The sequence below is a fragment of the Plecotus auritus genome, assembly GCF_963455305.1.
Source record: "Plecotus auritus genome assembly, chromosome: 1".
Taxonomy (NCBI): Eukaryota; Metazoa; Chordata; class Mammalia; order Chiroptera; family Vespertilionidae; genus Plecotus; species Plecotus auritus.
In genome coordinates, this window is record NC_137770.1 from 202,104,145 (window position 1) to 202,126,744 (window position 22,600).

Here is a 22,600-nt window from a genome sequence, read left to right on the forward strand (position 1 = left end):
CCACATAGGCAAGGTTACAGTAAAATAACAACCTCAGAGTCTCATAACTTAAAACAACTGTGACTTATTTCTCACTCATGATAATGTCCACAGTGGACTTGCTGGGCGTTTGGGCCTGCATCTTTGTCTTTAAACCGGGTATTAAATGCATGTAACCGCTCTCTAGAACACTGCTGCTATGAAGGAAAGAATAGTTTTCCTGGAAATGACATCCATCATTCTGCTCATGTTTCATTAGCCAAAACAAGTCATATGGTCGCACCTAACTTCAAATGGTTGAGGAAGTAGAATCCTCATATTTACCCAGAAGAGAGTTGTAACATTTGTGAATAGCCTTAATGAATACTCTAAGTACTTAACCTCATTGAGCCTCAGCATCTTCATCTATAATAAGGGGTCAGTGATGCTTGAACTTCATAGAATGTTTTGTGGGAATTAAATGAGACAGGGCCAGGTTGAATAGAAGGCAGCTGTTGCCTTAGTAGTGATATCTCAACCATGGATAGAATGGTCTGGTCAACCAGAAATGGAGCCCCTGGCCCAAGAATTCTCAAATTCTGCTACCGAAGAAATAGCAGCCAAAGAAAAGCAGCAGAGCTTCCTGATGCCACTGGGGCTGAGGCTGGTTAATTTGGGTGATGTGAAGATTCTGATCTAACAAATTCGAAAAAAAAAAATCATTTCTGGTCTCTTTTCAGTCTTTTATCTCATTTTCAGTTTAAGTATGCATTTAAATAACAATTATTCATGAAGTATCTGTGGCTCCTGAAAGGCCCTGAGTGATAAACAAATCACAGTTCTCCGAAAGAATCCCAATCTATGCATGACAAATCACAATTCATGAACCACACTACTACCACCTCTCACGAAAAATATAGAAAAATAAAAAGGAAACTAAGCCAAATAAAATGTAGATGAATTTGAGAAGTTTGTTATTCCTTCCAAGAGTGCCCAATAGTAACAAACAAAATTGGAACTGCCTATTATTCCAAAGGTTTGTCTCAAGCAAATGGATGCTGCACATTCTGGTTAAGTATATGCTACATTCTTCTCTTATTTTTTTTTAATTATTTTATTAATTTTTTTTACAGAGAGGAAGGGAGAGGGATAGAGAGTTAGAAACATCGATGGGAGAGAAACATCAATCAGCCGCCTCTCACACACCTCCCACTGGGGATGTGCCCGCAACCAAGGCACATGCCCTTGACCGGAACCGAACCCGGGACCTTTCAGTCCGCAGGCCGATGCTCTATCCACTGAGCCAAACCGGTTAGGGCTTCTCTTATTTTTTTCAGATTGACAAAGTTCTTAAACATGATGAGAGTATATCTTATCCATATCAACCTAGTGGGGACAAATGAGATACAAGTGTGACTAACAATGCCCAGTTAGAAAATAATTTACCCATGGCAGGCAAGATTCAGGTGGATGAATTAGTGCAGTCCAACTATTACTGAATATCTACTAAGTGTATGGCATTGTGCTTGGCAATGGAGATTCAAAGATAAGTGGGATATGGTTCAGGTCCTTTGAGCACTTTGTCAACAATGAAGAAAACATGCTTGTACTATGGTGCAATGATAAAACAAGGCAAGGAGTGAGAGCAGAAATGAGGGAGAGGCACTTTGGTGGAATGGAGGGAAAGGAGAGAGATGAAAAAGAATCAACTAGAAGAAATAAGAACTTCAAGGATAGGTTAAATTTAGTCAGGTCAAGATATAGAGAGGTTGAAAGGCATGGAATCTAAGTACATGAGAATCCAAATTATCAGTGGACCTTGTAGTTCTAGAGTAGTAATGTCCACAGATAATTTGAGTTAAGGAGAGACCAAGTCAAGGCACATGTTACAGATTAGAAAGCCAGACTTGGGAGCATGGGCTTGAGCATATAAAGGACAAAGAATTGTCACACAAGGTTTTTGAGCAGAGGGAGTGACTTGTTTGCTTTTGTGACTTCGGTCCTTCTAGCAGTTGTGGAGGATGGATATAAAGGGGTAAGAATGGATGCTGAGAAAACTAGGATATTGACATTGTTTTCACAAGAGATTATGAGGACTGAAATAGAGCAGTTGTAATTGAGATTCAGAGAAGGGCAGGAAAAAAACAGGAGAGGGTGGAGAATAGAGGACAAGGAGGAGTCTGAGATGACAGGGGCTTTTGCCCTGACAAGAGATGGATGAGGAGCTACTGAGATGGAAGATGCATTAAGAGGAACAGACTTGGGACCTGAAATGTCAGAACAACGTAAACACCATGTACATTCAGTTTACCACAAAAAGAAAAGGCAAATTTCTGAAGATTCTGCCAGCAATTTTTATCAAAGTAAAACTCTACCACTAGCTGCCAAAAAGAAATTTCATTATTCACTTTGAAATTGATATCTGCAGCTAGAATATTACATTTGCTTTTCCTCCAGTCTCTTCACTCACATATGTACAGACATACTAATTCAAGTAGTTAGATTTTAAGCTGTCTCCAAGAATTAAATCCAGATGTTGTTTGGTCTAAGAAGAACGGTTTACTGTATATCTACATGAAAGGACCTCCATCAGTTTCAAATTAATCTAGTCCATCTCAGAAGTCGCTCATAAAACCACAGTCCTAGTGGTAGCCCTTGAACTGATAACCCCAGCCTTCCCTCACTATGAGAAAAGCCCTCATCACCCATCTACAAGAGTATGCAGAAAGAGAATATTTTCTGTACACTGTCCTTACCTAGCTTCACACTGCTCTCGGCATTGCCAAGAAGGACACATGCCAAAGTCAAGGCTACAATTTCGGTTGTGACTGAGAGGTCATCATTAGCACTGTCTACCAAATAGTTCTGAATCTCCACCTCTGAGCAAGTGGGGAGTAACAGTTCTTTAGGTGGAGACATATGACTCACTATGGCAAATGAAATGTGAGTCAAAGTAACATACACTGAGTGGCCAGATTATTATGATCTCTGAATGCATATTAGAGGCCCGGTGCATGAATTCGTGCATGGGTGGAGTCCGGCCAGCCTGGCCAGGGGGAGGGGACATGGGTGGTTGGCCAGCCTGCCTGCTGGTCAAACTCCTGGTCAAGGGGACAATTTGCATATTAGCCTTTTATTATGTAGGATTTACACTGAGTGGCCAGATTATTATGCGTTCAGAGATCATAATAATCTGGCCACTCAGTGTATGTCATGGCTGGGCAGAAGTTGAAGAGGCAGCAACAATGATTGTGGAAGCATGTATTGAGAGAAACCTTCTGTGAGCCTGGATTCTGACTAATGATGGTGAGCAGAGCTCCCTCAAGTTCCACATAAACATGTAGTAATATGAATAAGAAACTTCTGTGATGTTAATGAGGTGAGATGTTTGGGGTTAGTTGTCACTGTAGCATAATCCAGCCCATCTTGACTAGAGTTGTCATGAAAGGAAAAAGGTCAGGAAGACGAGCTGTTCTTCCTACCTCCTCAAGCTATCCTCACTGTACTATGGCTCATCAATGTTCTCTGGGAGGCAAAGGAAGAATCAAAGTTACAAAACACATAGTAGACATAATTTCTTAATGGCTCTTACTTCTACTTCCCTTTCAATACTTTCATTTATTACCACAGTGCTTTAATTTTACATTTGATTCTGTTACTCATTCTTTCAACATTCTGCTAGCAGCTGTCAAACCTTTTGGTCCCAGGACACCTTTACACACTTAAAAATTAAGAGTGTTTATCTTTCAACATGTATCATATTAGAAACTAAAACTAAAAATTTAAAAATATTTATCAAATAAATTTCAATAATATTAATAAACCCATTACATGGTAACATAAGTAATGTATTTTATGAAAAATAACTTGTTTCACAAAACAAAACAAAAAATGTGATAAAAAGAATGGCATTGTTTCACATTTTTACAAATCTCTTTAATGTATGGATTAATGGAACACAACTGGATTCTCATGTCTCTTTCTGTGCTCAATCTGTTGAGATATGTATGTTGTGTTGAGTGATATTTTTAAAAAATCCTAAGACCTTTCAAACCCTCTGAAATGATCTCAGGATACCCAGGACTCTCCAGTCCTCACTTTAAGAACCAGTACTATAGTGCAAAGATCAGAAAACTTTTTAGTAAATATTTTAGACTTTGTGGGCCTTGAACAATGGGCAGAATTTTCACAGAAAGCCTCAGGAGAAAGGAGAGTATTCCAAGTGGAAAGAATGCCTAGGGCAAAGACACTAACAGAGGGAAGCATTCAGCAAATTCAAGTAATGGTAAGTAGCTGCTGAAATGTAGTGTAAATAAAGGGAAATACAGTAGCATGAAATGCCACTTACTCAACTTTAACTCACTGTGCAATGAGCCTTGAATGCCAGGCCCAGTATTTTGGATGTTGTTTGAGATGCACCGAGTTGCCCTTGACCATTTCCACATGAGGAGGTAACTTATCAGCCAGATATGATAAGATTAACTGGAAGCAAAGTGACAAATGTGATTGCATATGCCCAACTACAAGCAGTGACCACAAATAACAGGCTATTGAGTTAGACTAAACAAGAGGAAAAAAGGACCAGAACCAAAGCAATGGCAGTAAGATGAGAACGGAGACAGAGTTAAGCAACAGTACAGAGGTAACAATTAACAGATGCAGTGATTCAATGAGGGTAGAGGTGAAGAGAGAGTATGTAATCAAAGACGCCTGTACGTTTCCAAGTCTGAAAGAGGAAGAAAGATGGTAAGAAACAGGAAGGTCAGAAAAAGGAACAGCTTTGGTGATGAGAGAAAGAATGTGAGTATGAACATAGTCTACATATCACTATTTTACCAAGCACAAGTTTGAATGTTCGCAAATACCAAAATCTCCTTGTTGAACAAGGTGAAGACATGCCAGGATGTGTAGATGGTAAGAAAAAAACCCTAAACCTTACTTTCTTCTTTGAAGTTCAGACATAAGAGTCCCAACAGCTGATCTCAGCTTCCAATAACGGTGAAAGGACACAAGTGATTTCTAAGGGCTCTGAGGATACCAGTGCTAGATGTCAAACCGACTTCCCAGATAAGAGCAAGAGTGAAGAGCCATCTGGATCTCCCAAGATAGGGTCTGCTCCTGTGCTCTAATAATGGCGAAGCATTTAAGTGGGTATTAGTTTGTCCTGAAAAGGAGAGGTGAAAGCTTCTCTTTTGCTCTCAGTGGCCAGGGCTGATCTCAGACCTGCCAGTGAGATCTGTAAGAGGAAATCATTTTTGGTTTTGTCCCAACTTCTAATTCAATACCTTGGCAGCATTTGAAATGGATAAGAGCTGTAAGCTCGTATCTGCCTCAGGTGACAACTAAGATAAGAAGCACACAATGTAAAAATGATGAGCGCTTACTCCAAAAGCAACTTTAAAGGGAGATTTTTAAAGGTAGTTAGTTACTTCAAGTGACACTAAGCCTGAAAATGCCTTGCTAAGAATACTGAAAGATTAAGTTATTGGAACCTTGTTCACAAACCTGTGTTTCAGCTGATATTTTGGCAGTGTTTTTGAAAAATAATTCCGTGTTAGCTATCAGAATAAACTGCTAATCAAATTCATCAGACCAGGATGAGCAGAAATACGGGGAAATCATTTTTGCAGGTAGTAAACAATATTCATTTCTGGTTAATAGTTGACTGTGGCCAAGATGGGCCCTAGTGAATACTGAGCTGCTGGTTGCTTTTAATGAAATGTCCAAGTGTCATGAATCAATCATTGTTTTCTATACAACTCCCATGTTTCAAGTACCTACACTGCACTGGCCGACACACAAAAGCATGAGATACAGCACCTCCCCTAAAGGAGATTTTTTTATATAGTTGAAACCAAAAAATACAAACAATGCAGCACCAAAGACAACATAATGCTAAATCTTCAACTGTGAGGCACAGACAGCAGCGACTCTGAAATGTTAAGACCTGGAGAGATCTTTCATGCTTACTAGAACTGTTTGATCAGGGAGATGACACTGCATTCAGACCCTGCTGGATAGTCGTGGATAGGCACACTTGAAAAGGCCCTCTTGAAAGGGCAGAGGAATCAATGAAGGCACAGAAGTCGGACTTGATACAACATAAGCCAAAAGAAAAAGAGAAGTTGATTGGACTACAGGTTCATCCTGAGAAAAGATGAGAATTAGGCTGGATAGGTAGATAGAACGAGGATTATTTAACACCACTTTGTACACTTTCATTATTTAATATATGTATCCAAAATTTACTGAATTGGTGTGGTAGATATAAGAAGCCCTGGAGAAGATGATTAAGAGTATACATAAAAGTTGTTTATTTAGGGAGAGAATATATCACATAAATAGACTATGAGAAGAATCCTCTCTTATGACTGAAATGTGTTTTCTTAGAAAGACTGACCCACATGTGGTGTTAGGTTGATTTCCAAATAGTTACCATATTTCTGTATCATCAACAAACTGAATATTTTGGTCAATTTTCTTGATGCTTTATCCACAATATTTCAGTGTCTGAATGTCTGACATGGAATAAATAAAACTTTCAGAGGATAAGACCAACTACAATTTGTTGAGCAATTCCTATAAGCACTTTGCTAATAACAGTGATGCTGAATTTACTGAGTGCTGAGCAATTTGCTAAATATTTTACATATTTCTAATTTAATTCTTACTACAATCCTATGTTGGTAAAACTAATTCAATTTTATAGTTGAGAAACCCAAATTTACAGTAGAGAAGTAACTTGCCCAATGTCTGGAGGCCAGCAAATGGCAGATGCAGGATTCAAACCCAATCCTGCCTGATTCCAAACCCCAATGACTAAACTTCTTACCTAAATTTATTTTTTACCCCAAAGGCATCATTGAGGGGGGAAAAAAGCACTATTTAGAAGGAATGGATGATTCTTTAAGAGAAAATAATATTAGTATCAGAGCTTCAGCATGGGGTCAGTAGATCTTTTTGGAAATCTGAATGTGTGACTATCCTATACTTTAATTTCAATGAAATTGCCCATCGAAGATCGAACTACCTTATGGTGAAGTTCAAGTCCTGCCCTATATACTCAGTATCTGTGTGATTTGGACAAGTTGCTAAAGCTCTCTAAGTACCATTTCTTCATCTGCAAAATGTGAGTAATATCAATAGTCATTGTACAGGATTGTTCAAAAAATGAAAAGGTATTACACAAAGTACTTAGCTCAGGGTTTTTACCTGAAAAGTAATGAATTAATGTTTGCAACCTGTATTATGAGTCAAGTAAAATTAGACCTACTTTACAGCAGAAATCAAGGTAATAGTTCAATAAGAGGCCCTTCCTCCAATTCTCCCACCACCAAATTCCTACACTTCCTTTAAGATTTAACCCCAAAATCATCTATTCCAAAGTCTCTTCTACCAACACAACTCCCAGGCCAAGCAGATCAGATGTTCCCATAATCTTGTGTATGCAAGTGTGTGTGCATGTTTTTTTCAGTCATTTCACTCAGCATTTTGTACAATTTTTATATAGTGTCCTGCTTCCCTCATTAGGAAAAAAAAACAAACCTGAGGGCAAAGATTCATGTATTTATCTCTAAACTAGAGGCCCAGTGCACAAATTCATGCATGGGTAGGGTCCAGCCGGCCTGGCCCCAATTGGCAAATCGGGGCCAGGCCTGTTGGGAGGAGGAGATGGGAGATGGCGGGAGATTGGCTGGCCAGCCTGGCCTGATCAGGACCTGATCAGGGCAGGGCCAGCTGCGGGGAGGGGCCGTGGGTGTTGGCTGGCAGGCCCTGCCCCCGAATAGGGTGGGGGGGGGCAGGGGCCAGCGGCCTGGGGGAAGGGCCATGGGTGGTTGGCCAGCCAGCCCTTCCGCTGATCAGAGTAGGGGGACCAATCTGGAGTGGAGCTGGCTGGGGCGAAGGGCCATGGGCTGATTGGGGTGGTGGTGGCCCATTGGGGGTGGGACCGGCTGGGGGGAGGGGCGGCAGGTGGTTGGCTGGCTGGCCCTGCCCCTGATCGGGGTGATGGGGCCTATCTGGGGCAGGGCCGGCCGGGGGAGGGGCTGCAGGAGGTTGGCCAGCGGACCCTTCCCCCTATTAGGGTGGGGGGGGCAACCAGGGGTGAAGCCAGCTGGGGGAGGGGCTGCGGGCCAATTGGGGTGGAGCAGCCAATCGGGGCTGGGGCCAGCTGGGGGAAAAGGCCGTCGGGGGGCGGGGTTGGCCAGGGGCAGAGCAGCTGGGGGGAGGGCCGGCCAGCCCCACCCCCCGATTGGCCAGTTCGCTGGCCTCAGTGGGCGTCATAGTGACCGGTCATTACGGCGTTCCTGTCGTTATGGCGTTCTGGTTGTTACAGCATTCCGGTCGCTGGGTTTTTATATATATAGATACCCAGAGCATCTATATTCTTAGTGGAAATAAAGATTACTAATAGTTTCTAAAAATGTTAAATTTACTCCATTGAAAGCTGTGGAATAATGTAGCACACCAAACACCATTTTAGGATGAACTAAAATATCCCCCATGAAGTCAATGGAGAAGGACATCTTCCTAGGAAAGTGAAATTTACTCACACTAAAATAGTAAAAAGCTTAAATCAATAGGCTTAAGGTAATAATAAACAGCTAAGACTGAATGATGTCACCATGGACGGGTTTCTTGACAACTAAAATTTATAGCACACATAATCAGATCTGGAAATCCTAGGGGAAAGTCCATGCAGTTTTCTGTGCATGTTCTTTTCTGTTTGGATTTTAGGTATATAAACCCTGTCTCTTTTACAAAGTTTTTTATTTTAAAAATAAAGATTCTATCATATTATTGTTTCACTGCCCGTAACACCCACTGCCTTTCTAGCATGTAATAGGAATCTGTTTTGTTTTTGTTTTTTTAGACCATTAACTTAATAGTAAGTTCTTCCTCTTACCTATCACTGGAATGCTTTCAAACCACCCTCAGAAATCTCATCTCCAGGATCTTCCTCACAGTCCTCTGAAGGAAACTGGAGGAGGTGCTGCCAGTGCCGGGCCTAACCTTTGTCTCAAACTCTTCCCACTGCCCCTGGCTGGGTAGCTCAGTTGGTTAGAGTGTTGTACCAATTTTCCAAGGTTGAGGGTTCGATCTCCGATCAGGGCACATACAAGAATCAAGCAATGAATGCATAAATAAGTAAAACAACAACCAATTTCTCTCTCTCTCCCTCCCTCCCTCCTTTCCTTCTTTCTTCTCTCTCTCTCTCTCTCTCTCTGAAATAAGACAAAAAAAAAAAAAAAGAGAGAGAGAGAGAGAGAGAGAAAGAAAGAAAAAACTCTTTCCGCTACCTTATGAACTACTCAACTTGAATTCAGGAGGGCAGACCACCCAGAGAAGACATTATTGCTATACAATTTGGTAGCAGCAGGAATAAACCAGTAACTATGAGTTTAGGAATCTGCACGCCTTATCCTTTCAGGCACCCTGAGGATGCCCTCCACTCAGTAACCATCAGCCCAGTCTCGCTGCCCTCCCACTGCCCGCCACCGCCACCATCCTTGCCCTTGCCCCAGTCATTGACTTACTCAGCCATCCCACGCTGGGAGCACGCCGCACTCGAGGGTCATCATCCAGGGTGCGGGTTGCTAGGCAGGGCACTGAGTTCTCAAGCGGGCTGCGGGCTTTAGTGTCAGAAGCAGAAGACAGGAGGAGGAGGAGGACACATGAGCAGCCACAGCAAGGATGAGGATGGAGCATTAATTAAGAAGAAAAAATACTAAAGCAAATCACACAAGCGGGTTAAAGGAGAATAATGACATATTACATTGGACACACACCCCCTCCCATGACCCTGCATCCTTTGATGGAACAAATTCCAACACGGAAGGAAAACATTACATTCAATCATTATAGTTCCCCCAGTACCAGTGGATGATCCACCCTGCAGTGCTAATACACAAAACATGGATTGTATCTGGAGGAGAGAGTCACATAATGAACACTAATCCAAGATGTAAGATCAAGACTGTTAATAATTTTGCACCACCTAAGCACACACACACACAGGGAAGGTCCACAGTTTTGTGAAGCACGGGAGCAGGGTGTTGTATTAGTAAGCAGCTTTTTTCTGATCTGCCCAACAGACCCTTCTATGGGTCCTGTGCACCAATGCAGAAAGCAACAGTTCATACTTCCACTTTGGAATATTTTCCCTGGTGAATATAGAACTGGTTTGCAATTTCTTCTGCCTAGTGCTTTTCAGCCCTTCCAAAACATGAGACTAGGATATAGCTAAATGAATACCTTAATACAAACCAAGTCAGGAATGCAAATCAGTACTCATTTTCTGGTGCCCTTTAATATTTGCTTTACTATAATTTTATAATTTGGTGCACCCATGCCAAATCTTAGACCACATCCAAGACAGAATAATGATGCAGGCTAAAAACATACTATGGTTCCTCCAGATAGTTTTCATCAACTTCTGCCTGAAGATAGTTTCATTAGGGTTTCCTGTTATCTATTCTGCTATTCTTATCAAACACCTCATTCCAAGGGCAGTAAGAAATAGGCAACATCATTGCCCTTCCAGGAAGAACAATGAGGTTGGAAATATCTAACCATCACATTCCATACAATTCAACATGAGAGAGTTTTCCCCCCTTAATAAGACAGTCACTTAATGATCAAGGCAATAAACAAAGCATAGCCAACTAAAATCAAAGATTAGATCTTCTATTTACACAAGTATATATACAACAGGGCAGACAAGTAGTCTTCTTAAGGCTATTGGTGACTTGGAAGGTCAAGTTTTAAATGGAATCATTTACATAAGTTAATGTAATTTTATGGCCAAATTTGGGCATTCAGCACATTATAAAATCTAAAACCATTTTTGTCAATTTATCTGTCTATGTTTAAATGCTGTAAATAAAGCCAGCACTTGTGAGTGGGCCATCTGTGCCAGCACCTGTTTGAGGCAAGTCTGATGTCTTCTCTTTGCAATCTGAATTTTTAATTGTTTCCCATAACTGAATTTCTTTGCAAGTTTTTATTGCACTAAGAAACATGATAAAGGGAAATGAACCAGTTGAGATTATTCCAAATTGCTTTTGTCAAGAGGGAGGCATTCAGAAACATATATTATCATACTGACCAAGTTTCACCTCCTATTTCTTTAGACAACTGAGTGACCTGCTTCAAGAGCCATTATTCCTGCAGGCTTAGCTAAAGGCAATGAGAGAGGCTAGACAACTGGCAGCCATTGATGCAGGCCCAAGCAAGAACCTACTGAAATTCCAGGTCAGTGAGAACTAACAGAGGTTGGTAATGCAAAGTAAACTCAAAAGAATGCTCTCATCTGTTAGCTTCTAAGCAGTATGTAGTTTTCTGATGCCATGGCTTCTCCGAAAGTAAGTAAAAGAGGTCAGCAGCCACTCCAAAATTCAGATGTTAATAACGAACTTTTCTCAGTAGCTTCTCTCTCCTCCACTGTATGTATCAATGTGTGATTGGTTGGGAACTAAAGCTGGAAAGTCTTTCTGCATCGACTATCTCCAATGACACTGAACCTCACCATCAAGAAGACAGTGGAATGGAGCCTGCCACACACCGGGAAAGAACCTGGCTCCAAAGACAGGCATGAAAATGAAACAGCCCATAGAGACTTGGCACCTGTGTTTCAGCAAAGCTGATTGGAGCCATCTGCTTACTTACCATCATGAAAACGGGGAGGCTCACAGCATCCATTACTTATATTGGCAAATTACAACATTTTGATTTGTTGGACCCTGTGCATACTTCTGTGCAGAAGGAGGTACAAACTTTATAACCCTTTCATGTTGCTTCTTTTCTCTTCACAATTTTATTCCAAAGATAAAACTTTGAAAGTTGTTCCCAAAGATGGAGCTGAACTTTCTATGATTATACCATGGTAATAATATGTTATCAAACACCTTTTCCAAATGATGTTTTTACTGTACACTTAAGCTACAAAATAACTTAGTTTTGCTTCGATCTTACATGTTCTCTTTTAAATCACCTTTGCCTGACTTCATGCATGAACAAGGTAGAAATTGGCTTATATGATTGGGAAAGATTTTTGAATGATGGTTTCCAATATCTAGACTGTAGAAAAAGATGTCGTGAAGAGGACTTTTTTCTTGATGATTCATGTTTCCCTGGAGAATCAACTTATCCAAAACCATCAATCCCAAATCTGTTCAAATGAGGAGGGTGTCTTCTCTTTGCAATCTGAATTATTCAAGTAGACCAAGAATCTGCTCCATGAAAATTATTTTTTTAACAGTCTTATTAAGAAGAAAATAAATTTTACTTATGTTAAAGTTTTAGGATTCCTTCAGGATTGCAATGTTGTATGAGCAAATGGTTATTGAGCAACTACTATGCATTTCATACTGTTATTTAGCGAAGAAATTTAACCCAAGAGCATAGCAACATTTCACCTGTAAACACATGAGACAGGTTGTCTACAAATTTCCATTTGGAAAAGCCAATAAAAACATCCAACTGCTATGTTTGGTATGTATTCCTGCCAGAGCCCTTCAACATCACAGGATCACCCAAAGAGACCTCAACTCACTGATATGTGGGAAATAAATTACACCTGAGGAAGCTTGTGACCTGCTGTAGTTGCAGTAGCATATTGTTATTAACCAACTGGGTTCCTCCATTTTGTATGTTTGAACATGTTATCTTACATTTCTGAGCTTCAGGTTTTTCATCTGCAAATGGAGATAATGATATATACATTAGAACCATAGTAAAGAACAAAGTATACAATAGGTGCTCAATTAATGGGAGGTGGTGTTATCATTGCTACTAGTACTATTATCATTGATGGACCGATGTCTTCTCTGTTCAGCATCCAAAAGGGTGCTGGAAACCCTAAAGATTGCAACCTGCTTTAAATTTAAAAGGTGATTCTTAAGAAATGAGGTTCACAAACCTGCCAAGATCTCCTTCTTGTCCTTTGTATTTGTAATGAAACAGGGATTGAGTAGAATAAGGCATGCTTAATCATCTCGGAAGATGTTTATTTCCCCTTTTTTCTTTTGAGAAGACACAGGAAAGAATGCACAGTGCTTTATTTTGCCTTTCCTCCTTTTCTCGTGTTTGCCTAACTTTCCTCTACTCCTCTCTACTTCCCTTTCACAGAGACCAGGACCTGATCCCAGATCTACTCTTACTCTCCTATTTGCTCTTAGAAGAAGACAAGGCTTGGGAAAACAAGACTTCATATGGGCAGCTCTACCAAGGACCTTAAGCCTTGAAAGATTTATTCAGGGCTAACAGCAGCACATCAGTGAAGGGCTGGTTACTTTACTTCATCACAGACTCTGGCTATGCAAAACAGACTGGCAATTAGTAACACTTTAAAATATGTTCATTTCATGGTAACATCCTGTTACACATATATTACTTATTGAGAGCTAAAAACTGTCATTGCTCAGACATACCGATCAATTTTCAACTCTAAATTTAAAATACTATAAAGCTCATGAGTGATGCCTCATTATGCATTATTTGGCATCTGTAAAGTTGATAATGAAAGTAACACTGTTTAAAAAGTAAAGCTCCAAGAAGGTTTTTATATATGGAGTAGTGGAAGAAAAAAATTGAGAGACACAGAAAATAATAGAATACAAAATAAAGGTGCTGAATTGAAGTTCTGTCCTCAGTTTTAAATCTGAAAGGCACTAAACTTGCCCCTTAAAATATTTCTGGGTAATACCTGTTCCCTACAGTGTACATCATGTTGTGCTAATTAAATACTTTCACAAAGATAGCTTATTCCTGGTTGTATACACAGAATAAGACATTCTTATCCTTATTTTACACATATAAAAACTGAGGCTCAAGAAGGTTGTTTAAATTGTTCAAGGGGTGGTGAACACATAACACAATATACAGATGATGTATTATAGAATTGTATGCCTGAAACCTATATAATTTTATTAACCAATATCACTCTAATAATTCAATAAAAAATTAAATTGCTCAAAATCACACTACTACAAAGGATAAGCCCAGGATTAGTGTAGCCTTTGGAAAAGATAATACCATGTCTTCAAGAAGATTATAAAGTAGGCCTTTAATGTCAAAATCTAAATCCTCACTTTTGTGATTATCTCTTAACTTTGTATGCCATAAGCATCTATAGATGCAAACCTTGCATATCAACTCTGGTCGCCCAATTTTAAAATCGGACTTGTTAGTGACATTTCTGGGTTTGTAAAGAAAACTATGGTAATTTAAATTCGTAAATATTCCAGCGCATATCGAAGAAATGGGGATCGTTTTCGTTTTGGACTCATGGCAATTAACTGGTTAAGCCTGACTCCTCAGTGTCATAAAGAGCAGAACAGACTTCCACATAGAGGGAGAGAATGACCCATGGAGGAAAATTTATTATTGTTTATTTAAAGACCTGAACATTATAAATCTGGAAGATCGGTCACCTACCTGGGGAAAAGAAAGGAAGATAAGAATGGGGTCTGATAAATGAATTAGAAATATAATGAAAACAGTAACGATAACTACTGTTATTAGGAAACACTTTCATTCAGGTACTTTTATAGAAACTTTCCATGGATTGGCTATTAAATCTAAGGCTGAGAAGAGCTTGATCATTGGTTTCTGGCCAGGATATTCATTTGTGCTGCGCAAATGAATGCAGAATTAGCGTTCTGAACAGAACAGGTGGAGGGATGCTGCTGGCTTTTGGAGAGTTGATTGTATGCAGAAAGGCACCTTGGAAGATGACTCATCTTAGGTGATGTGGGTCTGTGGATGGATCCATCTCAGAGGTAGAAGAGCATGATGGCCTGCTTCAGTGGAACAGAATCTTTGAGGGAAGGAAGTAAGGGAAATACCTGCCTCACCCATTGATTCAGGGACCAAGTCTGAATTCAAGGATATGGGGGCGGGGGGGTAGGAGAGAGCACCAAGTAGAACCATCCAGCCAGAGACAATCAAGATAAGCTGCAATCCAGAGCCCAGACAAAAAGCTAAGAGTTTCTAAAGAGACTGAGAAAGCTGCCAAATCTGGCAGTGGTCCCAGCCAGATCCACCACAAAAAGAATGTATTTCTTTCCATTGTTTGTTCAATGTTGTGAACCACTACCTAAGTCACTTTAGGAAACTGAACAGACTTTTAAAACACCTGAAGATGTTGTGTGCTTATGTCAGAAACAGCATGTGGTGGAAAGCAAGGAAGCAGTATTATGCCTGGCAGATAACACTGAAAAGAGGAATCCAGAGAGATATAAGTGGTGGGAGCAAGTGGATCTAATTTCTCAAACTTGACAGGAAAAAAAATAGTGTTGGACTGAAGATAAAGTCAACCAGGAGTAGTCTATATCCCAATAAATAGTAAAGAAGACGCCATATAGCACCAGGAGAAAGCCTGGCGGAACCAGGGTGAGGTTTAGGAGCCGACTGCCCGGGCCTGGAGCTGCCACCTTTCCTAACGTCTCATCTAGTCTTGGATTTTCAGTGTGGTTTAGTATTTCTCTGACAGACATTCAACAAAATGTAAAACCTCTGACAGGGACAGGTATTCTGTAAGAGGACTGTGATGAAAACAGGCTCCTGCCTCTCCCATGGCTGACGATATTACCAAAGGGCAGAGGAAATAAATCAACACTATATCCATAAGTCTCTTCCCAAATAGTAAGCTACAGGGCAAATATAATACCCAAAATCACTCTTACTAAATATGAGGTTTTCTTCCTTAATTGTGCTTAAACGTATATATAATTTAATATCATTGGTTGAGTGATTACTATGTGACAATTACCATTCTAAACATTTTACATATAGTATCTCATTTAATTTTTATTACCTCGGTTTTATAGATATTGAAACTGAGTACTAAATTATTTTCGAATTTTTTACTTAAAAATACAAATGAAAAATGGGGTCATGAAATTGTACTCAGGAAAAATAAAATTCAAAGTGTAGCTCTGACTGGATAACCAAAATCACTTTCCAGTGAAGTGTATGGTACTCCCCAGCCATGAAGGACAAGGAACCGATTTTTGTAACAGTTTAGGACAAATTGATGACAGCTTTGCCCAAATTTCCACAAAGGCAGTGATCCTGGTTTCTGGTTGATCCTGGTCCTCAAGGCAGGTCTCATTTATCTTTTCTGAGCTTAGATCATACATATCAGAAGTATCCATGTAAATGGTAAGTGGTATTTTTAAAAATCAGATCATCCTATAAACCATGGCTTTTAAAAACAGAGTTATCAGGTAACCTTGTCATAAACATCTTAATATGTATTGATGAATACCAAACCAAAAGTATAAACTTCCACTTTTTAATAAAAAGCAAACTGAATCCATCTTACTTGATTTTTATTTATTTATTTTTAATTTTTTTTAATCCTCACCCAAGGACAATTTCCCATTGATTTTTAGGGAGAGTAGAAGAGAGAGGGAAAGGCAGAGAGAAACACTGATGTGAGAGAAACACATCGATTGGTTACTTGATTTTTAACTACTACCAAGGAATGTTCCTAGGCTTGCATGTTATTCTTTCCTAGTAAACCATAATAATACAGAACTATCACCTATGTGTCTCAGACCAAATTATTAGAACTATATGAAATTACCAACAGTCAACCCTATCTTACCCACAAAAATGGCAATTTCATATAGTTCAACCTGAAACAATAGTGATAAATAGAATAGGTAAAGGAAAACCCACCGTCAGAGGAATTGATAACCTCATTAATTTCTTCAGTAAACACCAACTCTATAGAAATGCCTCAATGAATATATTGAGAAACTATAGCACTTGCCTAAAGTCTCTTACCTGGCATACACAAATGTCTCAAACAAGTATCAATTTCACAATAATTAACATCTTGGAAGCTGGCCTCATTCTTCCCTAATTTATTACAAGTAAAAACATTTATCTTTAAAAAAAAAACAACACACTAAGTTGTCTTGAACTCCAAGCCACATTAGGACCTTAAACATGAGAGTTAGTCTTTAGCTATGGATAGACAGTGTTTGGACTGGTAGTGAGTGTTGTGGTAAATATTTGAAAACCAGCTCTCAAGCAGGGCAGAAAAACGTGTGTGTGTGTGTGTGTGTGTGTGTGTAGTAAATTTTACTGATATAAAGGATGTGCAGCACACATATGAATAATAAAATACACAATAATCTCGTGTAAATTGCCTGCATGTGCCAGTTGATTCCCATAGAATGCTTCTGCTGATTTTCACCAAACTCTTTTGTCTGTAGGCAACTTATAGTGACAACTGGCAAACAAGCACAGTTCCAGTATCCATGATGAACATCCATTATCTTCTATGCTAATAAGCAAGACAAAAGCAAAACAATGAAGACACGTGTCAGACTTCACTCACCTGTCAATTGTCAGTAACTCCTTTGCTTAATCTGGATAATAATAGTTTCTGAATCCCAGAAGAATATTTCCTCAATTACTTGTGCTATTCACATTTAAACAGCTGTTATGGACTAAATATCTGTATCTTCCCCAAATTCACATGTTGTAATCCTAACCCCCCAATGTCATGATATTAAGAGGTGGAGCCTTTGGGTGGTGAATAGGTCATGAGGGCAGAGACATCCTGAATGGGATTTAGTGTCCTTATAAGGAAAGACAGGTCAAAGATCATCTGTCTCTGCCAGGTGAAAATGCAGTGAGAAGGCAGCCATCTACAAGCCAAGAAGAGAGCCCTCAGCAAATACCAAATCTGCAGCACTTTGATCCCAGCCTTCCAAGCCTCTAGAATTGTGAGAAATAAGTGCAGTTGGGTAAGCCACCCAGTCTATGGTGATTTCTTGTAGCAGCCAAGGTGACTAAGGCAACTAATGGCCATCATACACTTTTAAATTGACTCTGCATTATTAACATTTTCTTCATCACTTTTTTAAGTCTAGAGACAATCAATCACCAATAAATCTTAGCCCTGATTTGTAGCCTTTGCTGATTTGTCTGGTGTAAATACTACCAGTCACTACATACAGAGTTGAGAAGAGGTGCACAATAGCATATTATTTTATAGTACTGCTACCATCCAGGCACAGTAGATGTAAAAAACCTCAAGAGGATAGACTATAGCAAAATTCAGTAAAATAAGTAGGAAGTGATGAAGTTTGAGTTTTTATTACCTTCATTTTTAATATAAGTATTTAAGCATATGTTTATATAATTTAATTTTTACTAACAGCTATATATAACAACCAGGTCACAAAATTCCTGATAACTGACTCTTACGAGTAGATAAGAGGTTGCTCCAGTATACCACTGTGAAATAAAAAAAATTTCTAATTCTCCAGTATCTTCATAAATTTCAGCTACTAAGTACATTGTTGCTCTTATAACTAAAGTTGACAGTGTCACTGAGTCTATTTTCTAGACTATGACAAGTTTATCTAGGTTTTACATAGAGATATCAGAATCTAGTTCGAACTACAATAAATATAAAATTCTGGTTTATTAAAATAGTAGCAAGAGTTCCATAATTCATTTTTAGAAATGTATCCTAGGAGTATTTCATAACATTAAAAATATTATGTAATTAAACCCTAATATACCAAGGTAACTATATAAACTTGTAAGTTAAGGGCCTCTAGAAAACCGACATTTAACCATCTGTTCATTTGTAAGAGTGTACCACCCCGGAAGCACATGAAATTCATTACTATAGAATTTCTCAAAGCCAAATCTTAAATCTTGCCTCTGGATATTTGAAAGGAGTTAAGTAACACAACGGTCAATAATAACATGTTTAAAATGCCCTCCTGAATTCCATGCTTTAGGGTAAGTGGAGAGGCAGAAAGGAAAAGACCTGCCTGCCCTTCCTATTTGCTTTCTGCCCAGCTATATAACCCGTCACAAGAGAAAAGGTGACTGACAAGAGCAATTTCAACTTTCCTCTGAAGTACAAAGATCTACTGATAGGATAAAAGATTGAGTGATGAGTGATGAGTGATATCAACTCATTAGTTACTCCACTCCCAAAGCACAAGATGCTGGCCTCCAAGACCCATCTGTTGCTAATTCTACTCTGCCTGAACAGCTATGAAAATGAAGATCACACCACACTGGTGGAAGGCATCCTCACTCTGTCATATCCGTTTTCCTCTTCTCTTTGCAAATATATTAATATTAGAGGTCCGGTGCACGAAATTCATGCACGGAGGGGGGCGGTCCCTCAGTCCAGCCTGCACCCTCTCCAATCTGGGACCCCTAAACGGGCAGTCGGACATCCCTCTCACAATCCAGGACTGCTGGCTCCCAACTGCTCGCCTGCCTACCTTCCTGATTGCCCCTAACCGCTTCTGCCTGCCAGCCTGATCACCCCCTAACCACTCCCCTGCCAGCCCAATTGCCCCTAACTGCCCTCCCCTGCCAGCCTGGTCACCCCTAACTGCCCTCCCCTGCCAGCCTGGTCACCTTTAACTGCCCTTCCCTGCTGGCCTGGTCACCCCCAACTGCCCTCCCCTGAAGGCCTTGTCCCCCCAACTGCCCTCCCCTGCAGGCCTGGTCCCCCCCAACTGCCCTCCCTTGCTGGCTATCTTGTGGCAGCCATCTTTTGTCCACATGGGGGCAGCCATCTTGTGTGTTGCAGTGACAGTCAATTTGCATCTTACTCTTTTATCAGATAGGACTAGAGGCCCAGTGCACAACATTCGTGCACTGGAAGGGTGAGGGAAGGGCAGTCCCTCAGCCTGGCCTGCACCCTCTCGCAGTCTGGGACCCCTGAGAGGCTTCCACCACCGTGGCTGCACTCGCCAGCCATGAGCCTGGCTTCTGGCTGAGCAGCACTCCTCCTGTGGGAGCGCACTGACCACCAGGGGGCAGTTCCTGCATTGAGCATCGTCCCCCTGGTTGTCAGTGAGCGTCATAGTGACCGGTTGTTCCGCCATTCGGTCAGTTTGCATATTAGCCTTTTATTATATAGGATTATATAGGATTCTTGCTTCTTTATACTACCACCAACTTCATGACAAAAAAAAAACTCTAAATCATGGAATTTCATTTTATGCCAGAGAAAGAATAATAAATAAAATATGAAAGACAGAATTTTATTTTAATTGCCACCATTTTAAAAACACAGGGTGCTTTTAAAATGAAATATATGTGACATCAGTTATAATAATCTCTTCATCCCATAACATTTCCAGCCACTAAACAATGTCTCTCTTCAAAAACACAATTTTAAAAAACCAAAACATTTCCAGTCAGCAGTAACATTCCAGGTAATGGCAGGGCCATCAAATTGTAGTATGAATGTTCTAGATTATCTTACTTATTTTGTGGCTGTTTTTTTATAAGCAGTATTTTTCTTTATATTATTTATTTATAACTGATTTTATTTTTTTTTAAATATCTAAGCCATTTAATAAAACTGAACTTTTTATTTGGTTCTGTTTAAGAACTAAACACTCAAGAGAAACTACAAGGTTGGAATGGTTAAAAAATAGAGCTAAGAGTAAGCTTTCTTCCAGACTACCATTCATTTTAATATTTACAATAATGGAATGGTTCAAAAGTTTGCTAATGGAAAGCTTTCTTCCAGACTACCATTCATTTTAATATTCAGTCACAAATACTAAAATTTCCGGAAAATGGAGCAGCTGAGTTAGAATTCAGTTTATACAATTCACTTAGCCCACCTTTTCCATGACAGCATGTTTTATATTATTCTGAAAATGCAGCTGAGGGCAGTGAATTAGAAGCTCCCTTATCTACTCATTTCTCTTAATACTAAAAAACGACTGGGGGTGGGATGGGAGAGACCTACTTGTACCAGCTCAATGTTTAGCAACTCTTTCCACCATGCCTTCATTTTTCAGTACTCCATCCAAATTAACTTCTCCCTTCTCAGATTGTATCCAATCATGACATTTATATGAAACAAAGACAAGGACACAGAAGACAGACCCTTTACAGAAAGCTCTGGTGAACGCAATAGAATATAAATAAGACAGTCTTTCATATTGCTATATAATGAGGTTAATGTCCCACCTGGAATCATTATTCTCCTTAACTATCATTATCATATAACAAAAGAACAGGTTGTGTGTTTAAGTAGAAAAATAATAGTGAGCCTTATTTTGATGATCATTTACAGGCTGGATACCAGCTCACATACCAAGCAAATACTTCACTATAAGAGATCTCAGAGCATTCATGTGTTAGTCTGTCCTAATTCTGACAAACTACCATGTCGAAAGCATACTCCTTGATGTCCTCAATAATCTACACCTTCGCTGATTCATCTCAGTTGTTTCATCACAACATTATTACCAAACCATCCCAGTCCATCAGAATACATGTATATGGAGCAAGCAAGGCATCTTGGCATTTGTAGCCTACAATAGCCACTGAAATCTTTCCAACAGGACTGCAAACCTGCCCAACTGGATAAAAAGTGTCATTATGAAATGGCTGTGGCATATGAACTTGAGTATGAAGAAATATGGAGAGGGAGTTTAAACAAAAGATGACAAGCGATGGAGTAAAGGTGAGACTGGTAAAGAGAGCAGCAGACAGTCGGCCCTGCATTACCATTATCAGGGCTGGCAAACATTCTACTTGCACTGGAGACTGTCTTCCCAATGTCAGCCAGGGATCGAAGGTTGGACTTCTTGGTTTGATGCCGATGCTTCCGGAGCAGAGTGTAGGTCACCTTATCCTTAAGGTCAGGTTTCAAAAGGCCTGTCTCAATCTGATGGTCAACAATCATATCTGATACAAAAACAAAGCAAAACAAAAACAAAACTCAGTCACAAGATCACGAAGTCAATTTTTTACTCTAACTTTAAAGATGTCATCCTCAAATTTAATATCAATATACTATTCTCCAAATTTCAAACTTCCCACCTTATGAGAAGGGTAAAGATATAGGTACAGGAATATTGGTATTAATGAGAGCTGTAAGTATTCCAGTATTAATTATATTTTTGGAGAGGAAAAATTCTTGTTCATTTTTTTAATCCCACTTAGTAGTAAATTCACATTAATCAATTCTTCTATGAGTAACAGCATAAATCAGCAATTTACATTTTTCAATTAAGAAAAAAAAGTTAAGATTAGAACAGTTCATGTACTCTATCATAGCAAGTGTGCCAGCAATATAAATGATATAAAAAACTTAGAGAATATGGAAAATTAAAAGTAGTGACATTATTGATGTTTTAAAATATTTCCTCAAATTCTTCTGTAATGTTCTACTTTCTTTATAATGGGACCCAGTAAAGGAAAACAATGCCTTCCCATATCAGGTTATTTGAATAACAATTAATCCAATAAAAGCAATTAAACTACAAATTATGCCTTAGTCTTATCTAAGAAGGGATGCCTATTCTTGTTTAGATCCAATATAACCCATTAGTCATTTTAAGGTATAACCTGACTACAATTTTCTATGAAATTTTAATATCTTATTCTTACTACAAAAAAATTAAATTTTTTATTAGTTCCTTTTTTAGGAATGGTTTTCACTAGAAAAGATGACTGACTGTGTTTCATAGAAATTGCTCCATGGGTGGCTCTGCTGAAGGACAAATTTTACTCTAATCATAAATAAGATAGTGACTAGAATGTACATTACAGCATAGGAAATATAGTCAATAATATTGTGATAACTTTGTATGGTACCAGGTGGGTTCTGGAAACATCA

General features: G+C 39.3%; 1 protein-coding gene across 3 annotated transcripts in view; it reads right to left on the minus strand.

Moving 5' to 3' along the window:
• SLC4A4 (solute carrier family 4 member 4) overlaps nt 1–22,600 on the minus strand; it is a 348,112-nt gene that overhangs the window by 157,165 nt on the left and 168,347 nt on the right. For all 3 annotated transcript variants that reach the window (XM_080659937.1, XM_080659935.1, XM_080659936.1), the window contains one exon: nt 21,487–21,666. In XM_080659937.1, the coding sequence (XP_080516063.1) occupies nt 21,487–21,666 (180 nt within the window). The remainder of the gene's footprint in view (nt 1–21,486; nt 21,667–22,600) is intronic.